The following is a 20018-nucleotide window of genomic DNA, read 5'->3' on the forward strand; positions in this document are numbered from 1 at the left end:
TACTAACCGTATAACCCAGGTGAGTGTACTGACCATATAGCCCAGGTGAGTGTACTAACCATATAGCCCAGGTGAGTGTACTAACCATATAGCCCAGGTGAGTGTACTAACCATATAGCCCAGGTGAGTGTACTAACCATATAGCCCAGGTGAGTGTACTAACCATATAGCCCAGGTGAGTGTACTAACCATATAGCCCAGGTGTGTGTACTAACCATATAGCCCAGGTGTGTGTACTAACATATAACCCAGGTGAGTGTACTAACCTTATAACCATATAACCCAGGTGAGTGTGTACTAACCATATAGCCCAGGTGAGTGTACTAACCATATAGCCCAGGTGAGTGTACTAACCATCTAGCCAAGGTGAGTGTCCTAACCATATAACCCAGGTGAGTGTCCTAACCATATAACCCAAGTGAGTGTACTAACCATATAACCAAGGTGAGTGTCCTAACCATATAACCCAGGTGAGTGTACTAACCATATAACCCAGGTGAGTGTACTAACCATATAACCCAGGTGAGTGGACTAACCATATAGCCCAGGTGAGTGTACTAACCATATAGCCCAGGTGAGTGTCCTAACCATATAACCCAGGTGAGTGTACTAACCATATAACCCAGGTGGGTGTACTAACCATATAACCCAGGTGAGTGTACTAACCATATACCCCAGGTGAGTGTGCTAACCATATAGCCCAGGTGAGTGTCCTAACCATATAACCCAGGTGAGTGTACTAACCATATAGCCCAGGTGAGTGTACTAACCATATAGCCCAGGTGAGTGTGTACTAACCATATAGCCCAGGTGAGTGTACTAACCATCTAGCCAAGGTGAGTGTCCTAACCATATAACCCAAGTGAGTGTACTAACCATATAGCCCAGGTGAGTGTACTGACCATATAGCCCAGGTGAGTGTACTAACCATATAGCCCAGGTGAGTGTACTAACCATATAGCCCAGGTGAGTGTACTAACCATATAGCCCAGGTGAGTGTACTAACCATATAGCCCAGGTGAGTGTACTAACCATATAGCCCAGGTGAGTGTACTAACCATATAGCCCAGGTGTGTGTACTAACCATATAGCCCAGGTGTGTGAACTAACCATACAACCCAGGTGTGTGTACTAACCATATAGCCCAGGTGTGTGTACTAATCATATAACCCAGGTGTGTGAACTAACCATATAGCCCAGGTGTGTGAACTAACCATATAACCCAGGTGTGTGTACTAACCATATAGCCCAGGTGTGTGTACTAACCATATAGCCCAGGTGTGTGAACTAACCATATAACCCAGGTGTGTGTACTAACCATATAGCCCAGGTGTGTGTACTAACCATATAGCCCAGATGAGTGTCCTAACCATATAACCCAGGTGAGTGTCCTAACCATATAGCCCAGGTGTGTGAACTAACCATATAACCCAGGTGTGTGTACTAACCATATAGCCCAGGTGTGTGTACTAACCATAAAGCCCAGGTGTGTGAACTAACCATATAACCCAGGTGTGTGTACTAACCATATAGCCCAGGTGTGTGTACTAACCATATAGCCCAGATGAGTGTCCTAACCATATAACCCAGGTGAGTGTCCTAACCATATAGCCCAGGTGTGTGTACTAACCATATAGCCCAGGTGTGTGAACTAACCATATAGCCCAGGTGAGTGTACTAACCATATAACCCAGGTGAGTGTACTAACCATATAGCCAAAGTGAGTGTGTACTAACCACATAACCCAGGTGAGTGTACTAACCTTATAACCATATAACCCAGGTGAATGTGCTAACCATATAACCCAGGTGAGCGTACTAACCATATAGCCCAGGTGAGTGTACTAACCATATAGCCCAGGTGAGTGTACTAACCACATAACCCAGGTGAGTGTACTAACCATATAGCCCAGGTGAGTGTGTACTAACATATAACCCAGGTGAGTGTACTAACCTTATAACCATATAACCCAGGTGAGTGTGTACTAACCATATAGCCCAGGTGAGTGTACTAACCATATAGCCCAGGTGAGTGTACTAACCATCTAGCCAAGGTGAGTGTCCTAACCATATAACCCAGGTGAGTGTCCTAACCATATAACCCAAGTGAGTGTACTAACCATATAACCAAGGTGAGTGTCCTAACCATATAACCCAGGTGAGTGTACTAACCATATAACCCAGGTGAGTGTACTAACCATATAACCCAGGTGAGTGGACTAACCATATAGCCCAGGTGAGTGTACTAACCATATAGCCCAGGTGAGTGTCCTAACCATATAACCCAGGTGAGTGTACTAACCATATAACCCAGGTGGGTGTACTAACCATATAACCCAGGTGAGTGTACTAACCATATAACCCAGGTGAGTGTGCTAACCATATAGCCCAGGTGAGTGTCCTAACCATATAACCCAGGTGAGTGTACTAACCATATAGCCCAGGTGAGTGTACTAACCATATAGCCCAGGTGAGTGTGTACTAACCATATAGCCCAGGTGAGTGTACTAACCATCTAGCCAAGGTGAGTGTCCTAACCATATAACCCAAGTGAGTGTACTAACCATATAGCCCAGGTGAGTGTACTAACCATATAGCCCAGGTGAGTGTACTTACCATATAGCCCAGGTGAGTGTACTAACCACATAACCCAGGTGAGTGTACTAACCATATAGCCCAGGTGAGTGTGTACTAACCATATAACCCAGGTGAGTGTCCTAACCATATAGCCCAGGTGAGTGTACTAACCATATAGCCCAGGTGAGTGTACTGACCATATAACCCAGGTGAGTGTCCTAACCATATAACCCAGGTGAGTGTCCTAACCATATAGCCCAGGTGAGTGTGTACTAACCATATAACCCAGGTGAGTGTCCTAACCATATAACCCAGGTGTGTGTAATAACCATATAGCCCAGGTGAGTGTACTAACCATATAACCCAGGCGAGTGTACTAACCGTATAGCCCAGGTGAGTGTACTAACTATATAACCCAGGTGAGTGTACTAACCATATAACCCAGGTGAGTGTACCAACCATATAACCCAGGTGAGTGTCCTAACCATATAACCCAAGTGAGTGTCCTAACCATATAACCCAGGTGAGTGTACTAACCATCTAGCCAAGGTGAGTGTCCTAACCATATAACCCAGGTGAGTGTACTAACCATATAGCCCAGGTGAGTGTACTAACCATATAGCCCAGGTGAGTGTACTAACCATATAACCCAGGTGAGTGTACTAACCATATAGCCCAGGTGAGTGCGTCTGATGACACTACTACTGTTCTCAGGAACCTCCATGGACAGCAGGGCCTCTGGGTCTCTCCTGGGCCCGTCGCCCCCGACGCCCAACACAACCACCTGCACCACCGCCGTCGTCATGGAGAAGCCGTCTGTAACAGCGAAGGTGATGGCGTCCTCGTCAGTGGAGAGTCCGGAATGTTCATACTGCAGAACGTTGTGGGTCACATCACTGAAGGAAAACATGTCACCTGGAGGGGATAATTAACAAGTTTAATCATTGTGTTAAATATAAACATACCTGGAACAAAACAAAGAGTAGAGTTTCCTTGGTTGATGAATACCTTGGTTGACGAATACCTTGGTTGGTGAATACCTTGGTTGATGAATACCTTGGTTGATGAATACCTTGTTTGTTGAATACCTTGTTTGATGAATCCCTTGGTTGATGAATCCCTTGGTTGATGAATCCCTTGGTTGATGAATCCCTTTGTTGATGAATACCTTGGTTGATGAATACCTTGGTTGATGAATACCTTGGATGACGAATACCTTGGTTGGTGAATACCTTGGTTGATGAATCCCTTGGTTGATGAATCCCTTGGTTGATGAATCCCTTGGTTGATGAATACCTTGGATGATGAATACCTTGGTTGATGAGTACCTTGGTTGATGAATACCTTGGTTGATGAATACCTTGGTTGGTGAATACCTTGGTTGATGAATACCTTGGTTGATGAAAACCTTGGTTGGTGAATACCTTGGTTGGTGAATACCTTGGTTGGTGAATACCTTGGTTGGTGAATACCTTGGTTGATGAATCCCTTGGTTGATGAATACCTTGGTTGATGAGTACCTTGGTTGGTGAATACCTTGGTTGGCGAATACCTTGTTTGGCGAATACCTTGGTTGATGAATCCCTTGGTTGGCGAATACCTTGGTTGATGAATACCTTGGTTGGTGAATACTTTGGTTGATGAATCCCTTGGTTGATGAATACCTTGGTTGATGAATACCTTGGTTGATGAATACCTGGGTTGATGAATCCCTTGGTTGATGAATCCCTTGGTTGATGAATACCTTGGTTGGTGAATACCTTGGTTGGTGAATACCTTGTTTGATGAATACATTAGTTGATGAAAACATTGGTTGGTGAATACCTTGGTTGATGAATACCTTGGTCGATGAATACCTTGGTTGATGAATACCTTAGTTGATGAATACCTTGGTTGATGAATACCTTGGTTGGTGAAAACCTTCGTTCTATTTTTCTGGTTTCAGTCCTCTAAATAAAACATGCAGTGTGTGTCTGGGGATGTGAGAGAATTCAGAAAAAATCATAAAGAAAATTGGCAACTTCCATTTTCATGGCTACTACTGTATTCTCTACAGATGTAATTCCCTTTATACTGCAATGTCATCTTAATTCCCCTTTAACTAATAGAAGGAAAACCAAACATGTGACCCTGGACCAGTTGTTAGGGGAAACATCTAGCTAATTTGCTACTCACCATTCATCATCTCAGTCCTTGAGTCCAACTCCATCTTGACCAGTGTTCCACGGATCGGTCCTTCCACCACCTCAAACCTCAAGTCATCAGACGCTGTGTCTGCATCCGTTACTGCCAGCTGCTGCCCACCTACACCAAGTATTGTGAGCGAGAATTTGAGCATGAAAGCCATGTTGTATACCAATGATTCACCATATCTTTGTATACCGATGAGGGATAGGGTCAGGGTTGAGGGTTGGGGGTTTGGGGTTAGGATTAGGGTAAAATTTAGGGTTAGGGTTGGGGGTTTGGGATTAGGATCAGGATTAGGGTAAGATTTAGGGTTAGGGTTGGGGGTTGGGGATTAGGATTAGGGTACGATTTAGGGTTAGGGTTGAGGGTTGGGGTTTGGGGTTAGGATTAGGGTAAGATTTAGGGTTAGGGTTGAGGGTTGGGGGTTTGGGGTTAGGATTAGGGTAAAATTTAGGGTTAGGGTTGGGGGTTTGGGATTAGGATTAGGGTAAAATTTAGGGTTAGGGTTGGGGGTTTGGGATTAGGATCAGGATTAGGGTAAGATTTAGGGTTAGGGTTGGGGGTTTGGGATTAGGATTAGGATTAGGGTAAAATTTAGGGTTAGGGTTGGGGGTTTGGGATTAGGATTAGGATTAGGGTAAGATTTAGGGTTAGGGTTGGGGGTTTGGGGTTAAGGTTAGGATTAGGGTAAGATTTAGGGTTCGGGTTGGGGGTTTGGGGTTAAGGTTAGGATTAGGGTAAGATTTAGGGTTAGGGGTTTGGGTTAGGAATAGGATTAGGGTAAGATTTAGGGTTAGGGTTGGGGGTTTGGGATTAGGATTAGGATTAGGGTAAAATTTAGGGTTAGGGTTGGGGGTTTGGGATTAGGATTAGGATTAGGGTAAGATTTAGGGTTAGGGTTGGGGGTTTGGGGTTAAGGTTAGGATTAGGGTAAGATTTAGGGTTAGGGTTGGGGGTTTGGGATTAGGATTAGGATTAGGGTAAAATTTAGGGTTAGGGTTGGGGGTTGGGGATTAGGATTAGGATTAGGGTAAGATTTAGGGTTAGGGTTGGGGGTTTGGGGTTAAGGTTAGGATTAGGGTAAGATTTAGGGTTAGGGTTGGGGGTTTGGGGTTAAGGTTAGGATTAGGGTAAGATTTAGGGTTAGGGTTGGGGGTTTGGGGTTAAGGTTAGGATTAGGGTAAGATTTAGGGTTAGGGTTGGGGGTTTGGGTTAGGAATAGGGTTAGGGTAAGATTTAGGGTTAGGGTTGGGGGTTTGGGATTAGGATTAGGATTAGGGTAAAATTTAGGGTTAGGGTTGGGGGTTTGGGATTAGGATTAGGATTAGGGTAAGATTTAGGGTTAGGGTTGGGGGTTTGGGGTTAAGGTTAGGATTAGGGTAAGATTTAGGGTTAGGGTTGGGGGTTTGGGATTAGGATTAGGATTAGGGTAAAATTTAGGGTTAGGGTTGGGGGTTTGGGATTAGGATTAGGGTAAGATTTAGGGTTAGGGTTGGGGGTTTGGGGTTAAGGTTAGGATTAGGGTAAGATTTAGGGTTAGGGTTGGGGGTTGGGGTTAGGATTAGGGTTAGGATTAGGGTAAGATTTAGGGTTAGGGTTGGGGGTTAGGATTAGGATTAGGGTAAGATTTAGGGTTAGGGTTGGGGGTTAGGATTAGGGTAAGATTTAGGGTTAGGGAAAATGAGATTTTGAACGGCAGTCAATTGTTGGTCCCCAAAAACTCCTCACAACTATAATAATACCCTGCTGTGTGTGTGTGTGTGTGTGTGTGTGTGTGTGTGTGTGTGTGTGTGTGTGTTGTGTCTGGTTATTCTTACCTATAGGGGTTCTCCCCCCCATGCTGACCTCCAGAACAGGCTCTATGATCTGGAAGACGGGGGGCTGCTGGTGGCTGGCCAACAGGTGGATGGAAAAGCCCATCTCTGGAGTAGTGTGTTCCCCATCTGACACTGGAACACACGCACACACACACACACACACACACACACACACACACACACACACTCATGGGTTAGATACACACACACACAGGCACACACACACACACACACACCCGCCCGCCCACCCACCCACCCACCCACCCACCCACCCACCCACACACACACACACACACACACACACACACACACACACACACACACACACACACACACACACACACACACACACACACACACACACACACACACTCATGGGTTAGATACACACACACACAGGCACACACACACACACACACACCCACCCACCCACCCACCCACCAACACACACACACACACACAGAGACACACACACACACCCACGCACGCACACACACACACACACACCCACGCACGCACACACACACACACACACATTTCTTTGGCTAATTGGCTTCCTATTTCCTTTTACAGGGAAATTTGGGGAAATGTAAAAAAACACTAAGTGTTGATTCACTTAATGTATTAGTCCTAAAATAGATAATTCATATCTTAGAGGAGTGGAATTAAAGAACCTTAATACATTATGAATCCAAACAACAATTTAACGATTATACACATATATCCAAGCTTCCGGTAATAATTGTTACTAAATATCACCTCTAAATGAACAATGTCTGAAATGGTATCAATGGATTTCAGCTTGAGCTGGTGTGAATACCAACGTGACAATTGGAAAGGTACAGTACGAAAGGTACAGTATGAAAGGTACAGTATGAACGGTACAGTATGAACAGTACAGTATCAACGGTACAGTATCAACGGTACAGTATGAACAGTACAGTATGAACAGTACAGTATCAACGGTACAGTATGAACGGTACAGTATGAACAGTACAGTATGAACAGTACAGTATGAACAGTACAGTATCAACGGTACAGTATGAAAGGTACAGTATCAATGGTACAGTATGAACAGTACAGTATCAATGGTACAGTATGAAAGGTACAGTATGAACAGTACAGTATGAACAGTACAGTATCAACGGTACAGTATGAAAGGTACAGTATGAACAGTACAGTATCAACGGTACAGTATGAAAGGTACAGTATCAACGGTACAGTATGAAAGGTACAGTATGAAAGGTACAGTATGAACAGTACAGTATCAACGGTACAGTATGAAAGGTACAGTATCAACGGTACAGTGTGAAAGGTACAGTATGAACAGTACAGTATGAACAGTACAGTATCAACGGTACAGTATGAAAGGTACAGTATGAACAGTACAATATGAACAGTACAGTATCAACGGTACAGTATGAAAGGTACAGTATCAACGGTACAGTATGAAAGGTACAGTATGAACAGTACAGTATGAACAGTACAGTATCAACGGTACAGTATGAAAGGTACAGTATCAACGGTACAGTATGAAAGGTACAGTATGAACAGTACAGTATGAACAGTACAGTATCAACGGTACAGTATGAAAGGTACAGTATCAACGGTACAGTATGAACAGTACAGTATCAACGGTACAGTATGAAAGGTACAGTATTAACGGTACAGTATGAAAGGTACAGTATTAACGGTACAGTATGAAAGGTACAGTATTAACGGTACAGTATGAACAGTACAGTATGAACAGTACAGTATCAACGGTACAGTATGAAAGGTACAGTATCAACGGTACAGTATGAACAGTACAGTATCAACGGTACAGTATGAAAGGTACAGTATGAACAGTACAGTATGAACAGTACAGTATCAACGGTACAGTATGAAAGGTACAGTATCAACGGTACAGTATGAAAGGTACAGTATGAACAGTACAGTATGAACAGTACAGTATCAACGGTACAGTATGAAAGGTACAGTATCAACGGTACAGCATGAAAGGTACAGTATGAAAGGTACAGTACGAACAGTACAGCATGAAAGGTACAGTATGAAAGGTACAGTATGAACAGTACAGTATGAACAGTACAGTATCAACGGTACAGTATGAAAGGTACAGTACGAACAGTACAGCATGAAAGGTACAGTATGAAAGGTACAGTATGAACGGTACAGCATGAAAGGTACAGTATGAAAGGTACAGTATGAACAGTACAGTATGAAAGGTACAGTATGAACAGTACAGTATCAACGGTACAGTATGAAAGGTACAGTATGAACAGTACAGTATGAACAGTACAGTATCAACGGTACAGTATGAAAGGTACAGTACAGTACGAAAGGTACAGTACGAAAGGTACAGTATGAAAGGTACAGTATGAACAGTACAGTATCAACGGTACAGTATGAAAGGAACAGTATCAACAGTACAGCATGAAAGGTACAGTATGAACAGTACAGTATGAACAGTACAGTATCAACGGTACAGTATGAAAGGTACAGTATCAACGGTACAGTATGAAAGGTACAGTATGAACAGTACAGTATGAACAGTACAGTATCAACGGTACAGTATGAAAGGTACAGTATGAACAGTACAGTATGAACAGTACAGTATCAACGGTACAGTATGAAAGGTACAGTATCAATGGTACAGTATGAAAGGTACAGTATGAACAGTACAGTATGAACAGTACAGTATCAACGGTACAGTATGAAAGGTACAGTATCAACAGTACAGTATGAACAGTACAGTATGAACAGTACAGTATCAACGGTACAGTATGAACGGTACAGTATGAAAGGTACAGTATCAACAGTACAGTATCAACAGTACAGCATGAAATGTACAGTATGAAAGGTACAGTATGAAAGGTACAGTATGAAAGGTACAGTATGAACGGTACAGTATGAAAGGTACAGTATGAACGGTACAGTATGAAAGGTACAGTATGAACGGTACAATAACAACGGTACAGTATGAAAGGTACAGTATGAACGGTACAGTATGAAAGGTACAGTATCAACAGTACAGTATCAACAGTACAGCATGAAAGGTACAGTATGAAAGGTACAGTATGAACGGTACAATAACAACGGTACAGTATGAAAGGTACAGTATGAACGGTACAGTATGAAAGGTACAGTATGAACGGTACAGTATGAAAGGTACAGTATGAACGGTACAATAACAACGGTACAGTATGAACGGTACAGTATGAAAGGTGAAATAAACAAGTGAAAATGGACAGATGGGGAAAATAAACTAAATCAAAGCTAAAATGATAGATATTAAAGAATGGAAACTCTTGAGGATCTCACAACGCTTGACGGTTTCTCTGAACATATTCAGTACCAGTCAGAAGTTTGGACACACCTACTCATTGAGGGTTTTTCTTTATTTTTACTATTTTCTACATTGTAGAATAATAGTGAAGACATCAAAACTATGAAATAACACATATGGAATCATTTAGTAACCAAAAAATCATTCAAAGTAGCCACCCTTTTCCTTGATGACAGCTTTTCCTGACACCACTCTCCCAGGGCCATCACCTCCTCCCTGTAGGTTGTCTCATCGTTGTGGGTAATCAGGGCTTCTACTGTTGTGTCGTCTGAAAACTTAACGATTGAGTTGGAGGCGTGCGTTGTCACGCAGTCATGGGTGAACAGGAAGTACAGGAGGGGGCTGAGCACGCACCCTCGTGGGACCCCTGTGTTGAGGATCAGCAAAGTGCAGGTGTTGTTTCCTACCTTCACAACCTGGGGGCGGCCCGTCAGCAAGTCCAGGACCCATTTTCACAGGGTGGGGTTCAGACACAGGGCCCCAAGCTTAATGATGAGCTTGGAGGGTACTATGGTGTTGAATGCTGAGCTGTAGTCAATGAACAGAATTCTTACAAAGGTATTCCTCTCGTCCAGATGGGTTATGGCGGTGTGCAGTGTGATGGCGATTTGCATCGTCTGTGGATCTATTGGGGCAGTAAGCAAATTGAAGGGGTCTAGGGTAAGGTAAAGGTAAAGGTAGCCTCTCATAGCACTTCATGATGACAGACGTGAGCGCTATGGGGTGATAGTCATTGAGTTCAGTTACATTTGGTTTCTTGGGTACAGGAACAATGGCTGAACATCTTGAAGCAAGTGCGAACAGACGGGGATATGAAGAGATTGAATATGTCCGTAAACACTCCAGCCAACTGGTCTGTGCATGCTCTGAGGATGCGGCTAGGATTGCCGTCTTGGCCGACTGCCTTGCGAGGGAAGGCTTACTCACATCGGCCACGGAGAACGAGAGCCCTCCAGTCTTTGGGAACTGTGTTATCCTCAAAACAGGCGAAGAAGGTGTTTAGCTTGTCCGAGAGCAAGACGGCGGTGTCCGCGACATGGCTGATTTTCAATTTGTAGTCCGTGATTGTCTGTAGACCCTTGTGTCTGAGCCGTTGAATTGCGACTCCACTTTGTCTCTGTACTAGCGTTTTTCCTGTTTGATTGCATTACGGAGGGAATCACCATGCTGTTTGTATTCGGCCATGTTCCTAGTCACCTTTCCATGGTTAAATGGGGTGGTTTGCGCTTTCAGTTTTGCGCGAATGCGTCCATCTATCCACAGTTTCTGATTTGGGTAGGTTTTAATAGTCACAGTGGATACAACCTCTTCTATACAGTTCCTGATGAACTCAGTCACCGTATCTGTGTATTCATCAATGATATTCTCAGAGGCTACCCGGAACATATCCCTGTCCGCGTGAACAAAACAATCTTGAAGCATTGATTCCGATTGGAATAGACATTAGCATGGGTTGAATAGACCGTACTTCCTGTTTGAGTTTCTGCCTATAGGAAGGAAGGAGAAAATTGATTCGTGATCAGATTTGCCAAAGGGAGGTTAGGGGAGGGCCTTGTACTACAGTCAATGTGTTGATAGAACGTTTTCCTCAAATTTGCTTTGTGAAAATCCCCAGCTACAATAAAATGTGGCCTCAGGATATGTGGTTTCCAATTTGCACCATGAGTAGTTAATCATGAAACACACACCAAAGCTTTTCTTCTTCCCAGAGAGTTCTTTATTCCTGCCTGCGGGATGTTCTGAGAAACCAGCTGGCTGTATCGACGGGGACAGTATATCTGGAGAGAGCCATGATTCCGTGAAACAGAGTATGTTACAGTCCCTGATGTCTCTCTGGAAGGAGATCCTCGCCCTGAGCTCGTCTACTTTTATTGTCCAGAGACTGAACATTAGCAAGTCATTTACTCAGAAGCGGTGGATGGTGTGCACGCCTTCCGAGTCGGACTAGATGTCCACTCTGAATACCTCTTCTCTGCCGGGGGCTTCTTGGAGCAGCCTCTAGGATAAGTTCAATTGCCCTGGGGGGAACGAACAAAGGATCCAATTCGGGAAAGTTGTATTACAGTAATGCTGGTGACTTACTGCCGCTTTTTACGGTTTTCTACTATCTCCTCCTCAGACGAAGAGGTGTAGCAAGGATCGGACCGGAATGCAGCGTGGTAATTATGATACATGTTTAATAAACGAATAAACACAAACAATACAAAACAACAAACGTAACATGAAAACCTATTCAGCCTATCTGGTGACAACAAACACAGAGACAGGAACAATCACCCATGAAACACTCAAAGAATATGGCTGCCTAAATATGGTTCCCAATCAGAGACAACGATAATCACCTGCCTCTGATTGAGAACCAATTCACACAGCCATAGACTTTGCTAGAGAACCCCACTAAGCCACAATCCCAATACCTAACAAAACCCCAGGACAAAACACACCACATAAATAAACCCATGTCACACCCTGGCCTGACCAAAATAATAAAGAAAACACAAAATACTTCGACCAGGGCGTGACACCTCTCTGATATCCAACAGTTCTTACCGGCTGTATATAATAACACAAAAAAACGTTCTGGGCTAATAACGTAAGAAATAACACACACAAAAAAACTAAATACAAAATGTAATTGTCTGTAGTTACTGTAATATATTATATGTAGTTACTGTAATATATTATATGTAGTTACTGTAATATATTATATGTAGTTACTGTAATATATTATATGTAGTTACTGTAATATATTATATGTAGTTACTGTAATATATTACATGTAGTTACTGTAAAATATTTCATGTAGTTACTGTAATATATTATATGTAGTTACTGTAATATATTATATGTAGTTACTGTAATATATTAAATGTAGTTATTGTAATATATAATATGTAGTTACTGTAATATATTATATGTAGTTACTGTAATATATTACATGTAGTTACTGTAATATACTGTCTGTAGTTATTGTAATATACAGTCTGTAGTTATTGTAATATAACGTCTGTAGTTACTGTAATATACTGTATGTAGTTATTGTAATATATGGTCTGTAGTTATTGTAATATAACGTCTGTAGTTACTGTAATATAACATCTGTAGTTACTGTAATATACTGTATGTAGTTATTGTAATATATGGTCTGTAGTTATTGTAATATAATGTCTGTAGTTACTGTAATATAACATCTGTAGTTACTGTAATATACTGTATGTAGTTATTATACTGGCTGTTGTTACTGTAGTTACTACTGACTGTAGTTACTGTACTGACTGTAGTTACTACTGACTGTAGTTACGGTACTCTGTTGCACTGGCTGTAGTTACCGTAGTTACTACTGACTGTAGTTACTGTACTGACTGTAGTTACCATACTCTGTTGCACTGGCTGTAGTTACCGTAGTTACTAGTGACTGTAGTTACTGTACTGACTGTAGTTACCATACTCTGTTGCACTGGCTGTAGTTACCGTAGTTACTAGTGACTGTTGTTACTGTACTGACTGTAGTTACCGTACTCTGTTGCACTGGCTGTAGTTACCGTAGTTACTAGTGACTGTAGTTACCGTACTCTGTTGCGCTGGCTGTACCGGCTGCATACAGAATGAAGATAATAGAGAAGAGATGTATCTAGACACAGTCAGCTAAGTATACAGCATGTACAGTGTCATTGAGAACAGACAGAAACCCAGCACCATTAAACCGATAGGGACAGAACTTTGATTTTGAGATATAGTCGTGGCTAGAGAGAGAACAAGAGAGAGGGAGAGAGGGACAGAGAGGGACAGAGAGAGAGAGAACGAGAGAGAGGGAGAGAGAGAAAGAGAGAGGGACAGAGTGAGAGAGAGAGGGACACGGAGAGAGAGAGAGAGGGACACGGAGAGAGAGAGAGAGAGAGAGAGAGAGAGAGAGAGAGAGAGAGAGAGAGAGAGAGAGTGAACAAGAGTAGAGAGATCGAGAGCGCAAGAGACAAAAAATCACATCTCATTTTACAGAGTGAGGAGAGAGCCCACTCAAGTGGGATCAGTGAAGTGATGGAAAGGGGATGAAATAAAGGTATGTTGGAGGAAAGAACAACCATGATTGAGTGAGAGGAGAGGAGCAGGATGAGGAGAAGGAGGAGAGGAACAGGAGGAGGAGGAGGAGGAGGAGGAAGAGAAGGAGGAGGAAGAGAGGAGGAGAGGAACAGGAGGAGGAGAGGAGGAGGAGGAGGAAGAGAAGGAGGAGAGGAGCAGGAGGAAGAGAGGAGGAGGAAGAGAAGGAGGAGGAAGAGAGAAGGAGAGGAACAGGATGAGGAGAGGAGGAGGAGAGGAGGAAGAGGAAGAGAAGGAGGAGAGGAGGAGGAGGAGAGGAGGAAGAGGAAGAGAAGGAGGGGAGGAGGAAGAGAGGAGGAGCAGGAGGAGAGGAGCAGGAGAGGAGGAGAAGGGGGAGAAGAACAGAAGGAGGAGAGGAGGAGGAGAGGAGGAGGAAGAGAAGGAGGAGAGGTGGAGGAGGAGAGGAGGAAGAGGAAGAGAAGGAGGATATGAGGAAGAGAGGAGGAGGAGAGGAGCAGGAGGAAGAGAGGAGAGAGGAACAGGAGGAGGAGAGGAGCAGGAGGAGGAGGAGAGGAACAGGAGGAGGAGAGGAGGAGGAGAGGAGGAGGAGGAGGAGGAAGAGAAGGAGGAGAGGAGCAGGAGGAAGAGAGGAGGAGAGGAGCAGGAGGAGGAGAGGAGCAGGAGGAGGAGGAGGAGGAAGAGAAGGAGGAGGAAGAGAGAAGGAGATAAACAGGATGAGGAGAGGAGGAGGAGGAGGATGAGGAGAGGAGAGGAGGAAGAGGAAGAGAAGGAGGAGAGGAGGAGGAAGAGGACGAGAAGGAGGAGAGGAGGAAGAGAGGAGGAGGAGGAGCAGGAGGAGAGGAGCGGGAGAGGAGGAGAAGGGGGAGAAGGACCAGAAGGAGGAGAGGAGGAGGAGAAGGAGGAGAGGAGGAGGATAGGAGGGGGAAGAGAAGGAGGAGGAAGAGGAGGAGGAGAGGAGGGGGAGGAGAGGAGGAGGAAGAGAAGGAGGAGAGGAGGATGAGGAGAGGAGGAAGAGGAAGAGAAGGAGGATAGGAGGAAGAGAGGAGCAGGAGGAAGAGAGGAGGAGAGGAACAGGAGGAGGAAAGGAGCAGGAGGAGGAGGAGGAGAGGAGCAGGAGGAAGAGAGGAGGAGAGGAACAGGAGGAGGAGAGGAGGAGGAGGAGAGGAGGAGAGGAACAGGAGGAGAGGAAGAGGAGGAGAGGAGGAAGAGGAGAGGAGGAAGAGGAAGAGAAGGAGGAGAGGAGGAAGAGAGGAGGAGAGGAACAGGAGGAGGAGAGGAGGAGGAAAAGGAGGAGAGGAGGAGGATAGGAGGAGGAAGAGAAGGAGGAGAGGAGGAGGAGGAGAGGAGCAGGAGGAGAGGATGAGGAGGAGGAGAGGAGGAGGAGGTAGAGGAGCATGAGAAGAGGAGCAGGAGGAGAAGGATGAGGACGAATGGAGGAGGACGAGGACGAGGGGAGGAGGAGGTGGAGAGGAAGTGTATGATTGCCCTCCTCTCTAAGCCACAGCCGTAGAGGTAATATAATATATAGCTGTGAAATAGATATTCAGCGATTTTGGGAGACCTAGAGGAAACAATACACGGTGATTTAATACGGTTAAACTTCCGTCCATCTTCTTCTGTACCACAGACACGTAGAGGATGGTCAATCTAAGTTACTAAACTAAGTCACCGTTACCAGGCAAAATAGAGCATGAATGGAGATAAAGTTGAAGTAAATAACTGGGTCGTTCCACGAAGTGGGAGCCTTTAGGACATGCAAACTTTAAAGAAATGTTATTTTAAATGTTATTTTAATTTTAATTGTATGTTCTTTAAAAAAATATGTTCTTTCAACATTGAATTGTACGGAGGATATGTTTAGCCTACGGGAAAAAAAACCTTTTCCCCATCTTAGACATTAAAATCATATGAATTAAGAGCATTGTATCTGGACTTGTACCACACTGACTTGTACTAACTCTGTTGACAGACACTTGTGTAACTTCTTAACTATTATTTAAAAGCATGTTTGCGAAAAATCCAACATTGTCTTATCGTTTAAGTATCCCTTGTACAAATAAACTCACATATAATATCAAACTGATGAAGTTAATTGGGCCTTTAACAGGGTTGACGATAACAGGGTGGACGATAACAGAGTTGACGATAACAGAGTTGACGATAACAGGGCCGACGATAACAGGGTTGACGATAACGATAACAGGGTTGACGATAACGATAACAGGGTTGACGATAACAGGGTTGACGATAACAGGGTTGACGATAACAGGGTGGACGATAACAGGGTTGACGATAACGATAACAGGGTTAACGATAACAGGGTTGACGATAACAGGGTTGACGATAACAGGGTTGACGATAACAGGGTTGATGATAACAGGGTGGACGATAACAGGGTTGACGATAACAGGGTTGACGATAACAGGGTTGACGATAACAGGGTTGATGATAACAGGGTTGACGATAACAGAGTTGACGATAACAGGTTTGACGATAACAGAGTTGACGATAACAGGGTTGACGATAACAGGGTTGACGATAACAGGGTTGACGATAACAGGGTGGACGATAACAAGGTGGACGATAACAGGGTTGATGTTTTAGGTGAAGATCGGCCATTACTCCTCATGTGGTGAAGAACATGCAGGGGCCACATGGTGTTCATGAAATTAGGACTTACACATACAGTATGTTCCACACATAATAAACGATTAATCAAATTCAAGTTTCCTAACATGAAATGAGGGACAAAGGGGTTGACAAGAAGACTTTTATACCATGCTGTTCAGAAGACTCAAACGATGTCATCTGCAGTGAATCATTTCACTTTTAAAGGGGTAAATATTTTTTGGGCATAACTGGGTTAAAATTGAGGGACAGATGCAAATGCATCACTTAATTACATTAATATAAATAATAGTCTTCAGAAAGGACTTTGTCAAAGCAGCAACAATAACTGGGCCTTTACATAGATGGTCAAACTTGGAGACATTTTGGGAATAAGTGGGTTAAAATCTTCCTAGAAGGGACATGTCAAAATGATGAATTTCGACAGTTTAGCAAGTTTTTATTCAGCCTACTGATTAGAGCGTTGGGCCAGTAACCATAAGTCATCTAGGTCCCTGAAACGCAGGTAGCCTAGTGGTTAGAGCGTTGGGCCAGTAACCAAAAGTAATCTAGTTCCTTGAAACGTAAGTAGCCTAGTGGTTAGAGCGTTGGGCCAGTAACCAAAAGTAATCTAGTTCCCTGAAACGCAGGTAGCCTAGTGGTTAGAGCATTGGGCCAGTAACCAGAAGTAATCTAGTTCCCTGAAACGCAGGTAGCCTAGTGGTTAGAGCGTTGGGCCAGTAACCGAAAGTAATCTATGTCCCTGAAGCGCAGGTAGCCTAGTGGTTAGAGCATTGGGCCAGTAACCAGAAGTAATCTATGTCCCTGAAATGCAGGTAGCCTAGTGGTTAGAGCATTGGGCCAGTAACCAGAAGTAATCTCTGTCCCTGAAACGCAGGTAGCCTAGTGGTTAGAGCGTTGGGCCAGTAACCGAAAGTAATCTATGTCCCTGAAGCGCAGGTAGCCTAGTGGTTAGAGCGTTGGGCCAGTAACCAGAAGTAATCTATGTCCCTGAAACGCAGGTAGCCTAGTGGTTAGAGCGTTGGGCCAGTAACCAGAAGTAATCTATGTCCCTGAAACGCAGGTAGCCTAGTGGTTAGAGCGTTGGGCCAGTAACCAGAAGTAATCTATGTCCCTGAAACGCAGGTAGCCTAGTGGTTAGAGCGTTGGGCCAGTAACCAGAAGTAATCTATGTCCCTGAAACGCAGGTAGCCTAGTGGTTAGAGCGTTGGGCCAGTAACCAGAAGTAATCTAGTTCCCTGAAACGCAGGTAGCCTAGTGGTTAGAGCGTTGGGCCAGTAACCAGAAGTAATCTAGTTTCCTGAAATGCAGGTAGCCTAGTGGTTAGAGCGTTGGGCCAGTAACCAGAAGTAATCTAGTTCCCTGAAACGCAGGTAGCCTAGTGGTTAGAGCGTTGGGCCAGTAACCAGAAGTAGTAATCTAGTTCCCTGAAACGCAGGTAGCCTAGTGGTTAGAGAGTTGGGCCAGTAACCAGAAGTAATCTAGTTCCCTGAAACGCAGGTAGCCTAGTGGTTAGAGCGTTGGGCCAGTAACCAGAAGTAATCTAGTTCCCTGAAACGCAGGTAGCCTAGTGGTTAGAGCATTGGGCCAGTAACCAGAAGTAATCTATGTCCCTGAAACGCAGGTAGCCTAGTGGTTAGAGCGTTGGGCCAGTAACCGAAAGTAATCTATGTCCCTGAAACGCAGGTAGCCTAGTGGTTAGAGCGTTGGGCCAGTAACCAGAAGTAATCTATGTCCCTGAAACGCAGGTAGCCTAGTGGTTAGAGCGTTGGGCCAGTAACCGAAAGTAATCTATGTCCCTGAAGCGCAGGTAGCCTAGTGGTTAGAGCATTGGGCCAGTAACCAGAAGTAATCTAGGTCCCTGAAACGCAGGTAGCCTAGTGGTTAGAGCGTTGGGCCAGTAACCAGAAGTCATCTAGTTCCCTGAAACTATCTTATGCAGTTGTTTTCCGTCAGAGACAGTTCTACCTTATAATCCAACCTCCCTATAGCCTTCTGAGGCTCTGGCCTCATTCCAGTGAGCTGTGTGAATACTGTGAGCTTTGTGAAATCTAAACAGAAAAAATGAACAAGGGATCGCCATGGTTACCCAGTTGCACTTTACAGCCCGTTAACAACAGCGTCACTGAGTGCGACTGGTTTACTTTTAATGCTGTGTTAATGTGAGAGACTGGGGTCAAAGTTTGTTTAAATGGGAGGGGGGGATCTAACCACATGCTCGGCGGTGTGTGTCTGTGCGCCTGGCACTGCCTGCATATGTGTGTGTGTGTGTGTGTACCAGAGGAGAACGACTGCTCCCTCTCATTGAAGCCACGGGAGTTTAAGGCCGACCGCGGTACTGCAGGCATTGTTTATGGAAAACAGGATCCGCCGTTACAGTGAATGGAAGAAGAACGGCAATCTTTGTGTAAATAATTGTAAAAAATAAAACAATCGTGGTACCAATAATTGGTTCTAATGCAACTGATGTACTGTCCTTGAACCAAATATTCTTTAAATAAAACCACACAGAGTAGATAAGGTTGCTAACGGAAGGTTGTTCCGAGGTTGCTAACGGAGGCCTGCAGTACCCAGGTTGGCCTTCAACTTCAGTTGCTCAATGAGAGGGGGGCAGCACTGAGCTAGCCTGCAAAGTCACTTCCTGGAATACTTCAAACGGCGCATGGTATGTCTCCATGAGACTCCATCTTAACCGACTTAATTTACCTTCAATGTGCTATGGAACATTCACATAGGAATGAATGGTGTCGCGTGATCGATGGCTTTGTCGTGTATACAGTCATTGGTGTTTACTCACCAGTGAAGGAGTATTGGTAGTGCTCCTGGAGGTGAGAGGGGGCCTGCGGAGGGCGGTACAGGATCCGGCCCTGGTTAACGTCAGCTTGGGTGAAGAAGGACACTGAGTTGTAGGGTCTGTCACGATGTTCCACAGAACCTGAGGACGTCAGTTCATTATGGATCCCGTGTTCGGGGCTTCCTAATACGTGTACAAGCTACAAAGTCAAAATTGGCTGAAAAAGAATATAGCTTTTTGGTATCAATTTAAGTAAAGGTTAGGTTTAGTGGCTAAGGTTAAGGGTTATCTTAAAATCAGATTTCCAGCTGGACTGGTAGCGAAAGTATTCAGCCCCCTTGGCATTTTTCCTATTTTGTTGCCTTACAACCTGGAAATAAAATTGATTTTTGGGGGGGTTGTATCATTTGATTTACACAACATGCCTTCCACTTTGAAGATGCAACATATTTTTTATTGTGAAACAAACAAGAAATAAGACAAGAAAACAGAAAACTTGAGCGTGCATAACTATTCACCCCCCTAAGTCAATACTTTGTAGAGCCACCTTTCGCAGCAATTACAGCTGCAAGTCTCTTGTTGTATGTCTAGCCACTGGGATTTTTGCCCATTCT

The 20018-nt window shown here is 44.1% G+C and overlaps 1 protein-coding gene across 1 annotated transcript in view; it reads right to left on the reverse strand.

Annotated features, from left to right (window-relative positions):
* LOC139411884 (extracellular matrix organizing protein FRAS1-like) overlaps positions 1-20018 on the reverse strand; it is a 295297-nt gene that overhangs the window by 84185 nt on the left and 191094 nt on the right. The window contains exons 35-39 of the mRNA XM_071158633.1: positions 19408-19545; positions 15514-15543; positions 6581-6715; positions 4752-4880; positions 3244-3491 (exon numbers count right to left, since the gene is read on the reverse strand). Of these exons, the coding sequence (XP_071014734.1) occupies positions 3244-3491; positions 4752-4880; positions 6581-6715; positions 15514-15543; positions 19408-19545 (680 nt within the window). The remainder of the gene's footprint in view (positions 1-3243; positions 3492-4751; positions 4881-6580; positions 6716-15513; positions 15544-19407; positions 19546-20018) is intronic.

The sequence above is a fragment of the Oncorhynchus clarkii genome, chromosome 6 (genome assembly GCF_045791955.1).
Source record: "Oncorhynchus clarkii lewisi isolate Uvic-CL-2024 chromosome 6, UVic_Ocla_1.0, whole genome shotgun sequence".
NCBI classification, from domain to species: domain Eukaryota; kingdom Metazoa; phylum Chordata; class Actinopteri; order Salmoniformes; family Salmonidae; genus Oncorhynchus; species Oncorhynchus clarkii.